Genomic DNA, 7,993 nt, shown 5'->3' with positions numbered 1-7,993 from the left:
AATTATCAAGACAGATAAAAACAAAGCATATACTTGTCAGAGAAAATTATAGTTTAATTTTTTACCACGTATAAATAAGAGTGAGTCAAATTTTATACGAGTTATTATAAAGTAGAATGGAATACGATACCACTACCCCGTCCTGGTACAACACTTATTTCTATCTCACCTCAAAATACATTTGTATACATTAATTAAAAGTCCCCCCAAAAAACGCATTAACTAATACTTAAAAAGTTAAAACTAATAATAATAAAATTAACTACATATTTTACTAATAGAGGTAATTTAACTATCATTATTAAAGAAAATATTTTAAAATACAACTAATATAACAATCTCAACTAAACAAAAATTTTAAAATAAAAAATAATTACAACATTTAAATTCTCTTATATTTAAAATACATTAAAAATTTAAAAATATTTGGAAGTGTTCCTCAGTTTTAAAATTGAGTTTAGGAGTGGGACACATATAAGATACATGATAAATTTACTACTAATAAAAAAATTTAAATATTTTTATTTAATAAATATAAAATAAATACATTAAAAATTTGAATTTTTATATTTTTAATAATTTTTTTTTATTTTGTAATTTTAACATGCCTACCCTTTTAAATTTAACAGTAGATTCATAATCCACAAGAGATGTATACTTGTCCAATCAAAGTATACACTATACAGTCACAGAAACTGCGAACCCCATTAGATCCTGAATATGAAAATGGCTATCGGTTTCGGGTGTTGTTCCCAGTTCCCACCCAATTAATAAAAATGAAATTAAAATGCCCTAACTAAAGTGATTTGGGCATATGGTTGACTGCTTGAATGTGAATGCGATTAGAATGCGAAAGGGCATAGAGCAGAGAATCGCGTCCCTTCTTAAGGACACCAAAACCCAGAAGCAGTTGCTTCAAGTTCACGCCTTTTACATCAAAACATGTTCCTCTCATAATCGGTTCCTCCAAGCCAAGCTCTTAGGCACACTTGTTTCGCTTCCTACTCCCATTGATTTGCACTACGCTCGCGCTTTGTTCGATTCTTTTCCCCTTCGCGACACCTTCATCTGGAACACCATGATCCGCGCTTACCTCTATGCTCAAAACCCTCAACATTCTGTTACCCTTTACTTCCAAATGCTCCTTCATCATGATGAACATGTTTCCGTTGATAGCTTCAGCCTCTCCTTGGTTTTTCAGGCATGTGGGAGGTTGTTGGATTGGGAAAATGGCACAAAGATACATACCCATGTGCTCAAGCTTGGCTTTGCTCCTGATTTGTTTGTCCAAACTGCGCTAATTGAAATGTATGCAAAATGTGGTCATTTGGATTATGCTTGCAAGGTTTTGGATTCCATGGAAGAACCAGACTTGGTTTCCTATAATGTGCTGTTGGTTGAGTATGTTAGAATTGGGGAAATTAAGATGGCACACCAACTGTTCAACAGAATGCCTCAGAGGGACTTGGTTTCTTGGAACACAATTATCCATGGCTATGCCTCGCTAGGCGATGTTGGGACGGCACACAAGTTGTCTCATACTGATGTTGAACATAGACAACAATCTAATGAGGCATTGAAACTATTTCATGAAATGCAAGTAGCTAATGTGGTGCCTGATAGGGTCACCATGCTCAGTGTCTTATCCGTGTGTGCGAGCTTGGGTGCCCTTGGAATGGGGAAGATGGTTCATGAGTACATTGAAAGGAATGAAATTGGAATTGACATGAAGCTGGGAACTAGTCTTTTGGACATGTATGCCAAGTGTGGGGACATAGATAATGCACTGAGGATGTTTGAGCTCTTGGACCATAAGGATGTTTTTACATGGAGTGTCATGATAATGGGACTTGCAAATCATGGATTTGGGGAGCAGGCTCTAGCATGTTTTTCCAAGATGATAACTGAAGGAATCAAACCAAATGATGTTACTTTTATAGGTTTATTAAGTGCATGCAGCCATAGTGGATTGGTTGACAAGGGATGGGTATGCTTCAAATCAATGAGTTGTCTTTACGGATTTTCTCCACAGATTGAGCACTATGGATGCATGGTCGACATTCTAGGGCGGGCAGGGCTCCTTGAAGAGGCTAGGGAACTTATCAGGACTATGCCATTTGCACCAGATGCCATAGTGTGGAGGGCCTTTCTTGGAGCTTGTAAAATTCATAAAAATGTTGACCTGGCGCAAGAAGCCACGTTAAATCTTCTTGAATTGGAGCCTCATATAGATGGAAATTATCTTCTCCTGTCAAACATATATTCCCAAGCAAAGAAATGGGACAGGGTTGTGATGCTGAGGAGGAGTATGAAATGTTCAAATATTCAGAGAGTCCCAGGAAGTAGCTCAGTTGAAGTTGATAATACAGTTTATGAATTTGTTTCTGGAGACAAATCTCATCCGAAATCCTTGGAGATATATGAAATGTTGGAAGAAGTACTTGATAGAATTCAATGTGCTGGATATGAGCCATTAACAACTTCAACCGTACAAGATGTTGATGAACAAGAGAAACAGAATGCATTAGCTACTCATAGTGAGAAGTTAGCAATTGCTTATGGACTACTCACCACTCCTCCTGGGAGTCCCATCCGGATTTTCAAGAACCTGCGAGTTTGTGAGGATTGCCATTTGAGTATTAAATTTATTTCCAAGGTGTACCAAAGGAAAATAATTGTAAGAGATAGAAATCGTTTCCATCATTTTTATGGAGGTTCATGCTCTTGTAGGGACTATTGGTAGAAACATCGTACCGCTGCTATTCAAATTTCTAAAGTAGAGACATTGAAAAGTAGTGAAATTAAGGGTGAGAGAAGTATATCTAACATACATAGCAATGTCCATATTTTTAAAATTTCTTCTCCAATTTTTTCCTATTTTTCTTTCAACAACGTGAATCGAGTTTGAAGTTAGTTGAAGCTTGAAAGTTGAAAGAATTCTGTAGTTGAGACATAAGGCTATTGGAAATGAGGAAATCTACTGCTAGTAACAACAATTGAGATTTAGATGAATGGATTTGTATGTCATAATCTTGTATTTTATATTTTTTCTGTTGCCTATGGATAGTTGCTTGAACCACAAGGTTAACGCTGAGATCATGTTATTGTTCTTTTCCCCGGCCCTATGCTTGGACAAATGCAGCATTAAACAATGCCGATGGGATAAGGGGCCCCCTCCTCCGTATGCAAAATTATTAGTCTCACTTATTAATAAGCTGGGAAGAATAATATCACTACAAATCTCTCTGATGTGTTGAGTGCATTAGGCATTAGCATAGCAACACTGGGAATAGACTCTTTTGATCCTTAAAAAAAGTTGAGAATGTAAAATGTGATTTCTAATAATTTTTTATTGTTTTTTTTCATATTTATTCTTAGTTTTATTTATAAAATTAATAATAAAAAATCACAATTTACTCCCTTAGTTGTTAAAAAAAATTGAGAGAATCAATTTCTTATCTTTTAATTGCCAAACACTCTTTGATCCCACTTTCGTGACGTTGCCCTATATATAATGTGGAGGAGTCACTCATCTATTTTCTATTTTTATTATATAAAAATTAACACCAATTTCTTATACAATAAATTTAAGTCATATATTTCTCTTCTACTAATATCACATCAACAATTATAATAATTTGGCAAAACTTAAAAATTAATTAATTATTTTTTAATAAAAATTAAAAAAAACTCTTATTTATTATTATTTATTAAAATATAAAGTACTAATTAAATATAATAAATATACATTAAAAATATCATAATAATAATTATTATAAAAATTTAATAATAAATATTAAAATTTTATAATTTATACATGTTAATAGTATATCTATTTTATTATTTCAAGTAAATTTAAATTTGACACATTTTCTTATTATTTTTCTAAACCAAAATAAATTTAAATTTGACACATTTTTTTATTAGATATATTCAAATATATCATGATTATAAAATTAATATATTTTTAGTGTTTCTCATTTTTATTAATATTTTTCAATTTTTTAACTATTTGCATGGCAAATAACATCATATAAGAAGACAAAGTATGCCAGCTAAAGCAAATAGAAGCAACAAATGAAGATGTAATTTTGTGCAACTCTAATATAAAAGAGCTATGTCTTTGTTTTAAATTAAATAAATTCAGATTTTTAAACTAATAAACTATATTTTAATTTATATTAAATAGAAGCAACAAATAAAAATATAGTTTTGTACAATTCTAATATAAAAGGCCTATATCTTTTTTAAAAATAAATGAATTCAAAATTTTAAACTAATAAACTATATTTTAATTTATATTACTTTTATATAGTTGAATAATTATATGGAATTATATATAAATTATTAAATAAATATTCTATAAAATAGTTTTAATCTAAATAATTTAAATTTAACATTAGTTTATATATTATCTATTATCTAATCAATTTCTAAATAATATAACACTTATTAGAATACATTGTATAATATAATTAATTTATCTCTCCGTACATCGCTCGAGTCTCACTCTAATGTACGAATAATATTAATCCTCACGCCATATAATTAGGATTTTTTTCTAAACTAAAATAAAAAATCTTTAATTTAAAAAAAATTATTCTAACTTTAATTTTCAGAATCTATTTTTTTTTTGTTTAGAAAAACTTTGTATAATGAATAAAGTTCACCTAACTCTTCGACGAACTTTATCATATTCATTCAATTAAATACACGTTATAAATAAAAAATTATACTTTTTATAAATAAAAATGTCATTTATCTCCATCGAATGTCTATAATATTTTTTTTTCACTTTCTACGTGTGTAATTGATTATTGGAATATACTATAAAATTCTTTAAACCGTATTCTTAACCATTTATTTTTCTTTTTTATTGGTTCATCCTTAAAAAAAGTATGTTCATAATAAAAAAAATTAGTTAAAAGTACGATTTAAAATTTTTTATAGTATATGCTTATGGTCAATAACACACATAGAAAGTGAGATAAAAAAAGAATAGAGTGAACATAATTAAAAAATAAATAAAAAATAGTTAAGAGCATAGTTTAAAATTTTTTATAATATATATCAATGGTCAATAACACACATAAAAAATAAAAAAAATTATTATAGATATTCAATGAAGGTGGATAACATTTTTATTTACAAAATGTATTATTTTTTATTTATAATATATATTTAATTGGACAAATATGATAAAATTGCCGAAAAATTAGGTGAACTTTACTCATTATATGAAGTTCGCCAGAAATTAGATGAACTCCTTATAAAAAAAAACTTAGAGATAATATTTTTTTTCTAAAATTAAAGATTTTTTTATTTTAGTTTAGAAAAATAACCCAGATAGCTAAGGAAAAATGTTACTTGTATAACAAAATTTAGCCTTTGTCGGCCTTTAATATTATTTAATTATTTTTTAATTAAAACATATTCCTATTTTTTAGATACACATTGGTAATTAAGATTAATTTAAATTTTAAAAACTAAAATTTATCTAACTTCTTACCTACTTCATAGTTAGTTATTATTTCCCTCTTTTACGTTCCTTCTCTCTCTACAACACGGTTTTCTTCTTTTATACAAGATCGCTTCTTTTACGTTCCTTATGTTATATTACTTAATAGTTGTAAGGAAAGATTTCTGGTGGCTTGAATTGTGGCAGCTAAAGATGACTTTTTGTTGACCAGCAGGTGCTTTGTCGACAATTGGAATTGGTCAATGTAAGAGAAGCGTTAGTCATAAAACTAATGAAGGAGACTATTATATAAAGTGCGCTAAGGACAAAAGTACAAGTGTATGCTCAAAAGCTGCTTTTTGTTCATGTAGGTCATTAATTCATTATTGGATCATGGCACTTGTTTCGATGAGTTTCATTTATTTAAGTTAGTATATGTAAATTATATTAATTAATTTATTATTAATTTTAAGGATAACTAATTAAAATTAAACTTTGAAAAAATTATTTCTATTAAGTAAAAAAATTCTACCATTAATTTTTTTATGAAATATTCAAAATGTAACCTAAACCATAGTAGATTTTTTTTAATATTTTCTATATGATTAAACTAAAAAACCAATAAAAAAGTTTATTTTTAAAAGTTCATTAAATTAATAGATTAAAAGTTTATATTTAATAATATATAATAGATTAAATATTTTAATTTTATAACAAGTTTGATGTCAAATGAGATAAAAATAAAAATAATAAAAAATAACTATAAATAAAATATTACATCTTAAAAAATAATCGAGATAATTAAATACATGATTGTAAAATTCTCTAAAGTATAAGTTAAAAATGTTATAAAAAATTTTTTTAGACAACTAAAAATTGAAAACTTACAACTTTATTGATCTTTTTTAAAAAAGAAATAAATATTGATAATTTTTTGTTACTTTTATTTTTTGGCCCCAATAGAAAAATAATTAATTTAAATTTTTGTTGACAAAATCTTAAATGAAGGTGAATATCAAATTTTTATTTACTTAGAAAATATTTTATTCTAATATTATTATAACTTAAATAAATTAGTAGATAACTGATATTAATCATGTATTATATATATAATAAACAAATTAAAATAGTTAAAAATTCAAAGAAATTTTAAATATATATTTCAGGAGAAATAGTTAAATTTATTATATATTATTAAATATAAAATTTTAATCTATTAATTTAATAAACTTTTAAAAATAAACTTTTTTTTGGTTTTCTAGTTTAATCATATAGAAAATATTAAAAAAAGCTATTACGGTTTAGGTTACATTTTAAATATTTCATAAAAAATTAATGGTGAAATTTTAATTTTAAAATAATATTTAATTTAAATATAATTTTAAATAATTTTTTGTATTATTTTTAAATGAACGTGAATTACATATTATTATACGATTTTAAAAAAATAAACAAAACTTATCAAAAACAAGAGCCATGATCCAATAATGAATTAATGGCCCACATAAACAAAAAACAGTTTTTGGCATGCACTTATTCTTTTACCCTTGGTCCTAACATTTTTCTTGCATTGTCCAGCACCAGATGTGGACAAAGCATTTGTTGGTCAATAAAAAGTCATCTTTAGCCACCGCAATTTTAAACACCAGAAACCTCTCTTAGTTATAAATGTTAGGTTCATTGATTCAAATGAGTTTTAGATGTGTATAGGAACTAATTTAAAAGATGAAATATTATTTTAGATGTGTTGCAAGTCAATCTAGTTAACGTTTGAAAAAAAATTTATCTGCTATAACCAAGTATAATTTATATACAACAAATGAACAATTAACAAATTAGACACACTGTACAAACAAGCTAAAACACTGATTAGTAGTTGTAGTAATAACTCCACTTTAAGAACTTGAAGACGATGCTTCAAATTTATTTCTATTACACATCCCAAAATTTATAATATTACACATACAAAATTATATGTTTACACAACCTAAATTACAAGTTTGCACACCAAATAACTAATAATCAACAAAAATCACCAATAAAAACAAATTAATCCTCAACACAAGTACCAGGATAGAATAATCAAACAGCAGTAAAATTCACATAATATTCTCTTACAAACAACTAAAACTCACGTAAACACATCCAAAACTCAGTGAAAAACGTAAACACTTTCAAAATACATAAATTGCACATGCAAACATAATTTAGCATTGCAATATATATGAGAATCTCTTCAAGCCATTTTAATCGATTTTTAATTAAAAAAAGAATATTATATAGAATGATAAGAAAAGCAATGGTGTAAGAGAATGCGCAAAGAAAAACTCTATGAACAGAAATCCATCCAAACCTTAGGTATGTTTTTGGCGCAGACGAACGGCGACGAAGAGGAGGAAGGTAGCGACGAAGATGAGTGCCGAAGAAGAGAAAGGCGGCTTTGTGGATGGGCGCCGAGGAGGAGGAAGACGGTGTTGTGGATGAGCGCCGAGGAGGATGAAGGCTGCGTCGAGGATGAGCGCCGAGGAGAAAGGT

General features: G+C 27.8%; 1 protein-coding gene across 1 annotated transcript; it reads left to right on the top strand.

Moving 5' to 3' along the window:
* Positions 1–870: 870 nt before the first annotated feature.
* Positions 871–2,790, top strand: LOC107467391 (pentatricopeptide repeat-containing protein At5g48910). Its single transcript, XM_016086476.3, has one exon. It carries the CDS (start codon positions 1,079–1,081, stop codon positions 2,741–2,743), a length of 1,665 nt encoding a protein of 554 aa, XP_015941962.2. The 5' UTR covers positions 871–1,078; the 3' UTR covers positions 2,744–2,790.
* Positions 2,791–7,993: the final 5,203 nt, after the last annotated feature.

Source organism: Arachis duranensis, chromosome 1 (assembly GCF_000817695.3).
Source record: "Arachis duranensis cultivar V14167 chromosome 1, aradu.V14167.gnm2.J7QH, whole genome shotgun sequence".
Taxonomy (NCBI): Eukaryota; Viridiplantae; Streptophyta; class Magnoliopsida; order Fabales; family Fabaceae; genus Arachis; species Arachis duranensis.
The sequence above is the reverse complement of the archived record's forward strand: the minus strand, read 5'-3'. Positions and strand labels throughout refer to the sequence as shown.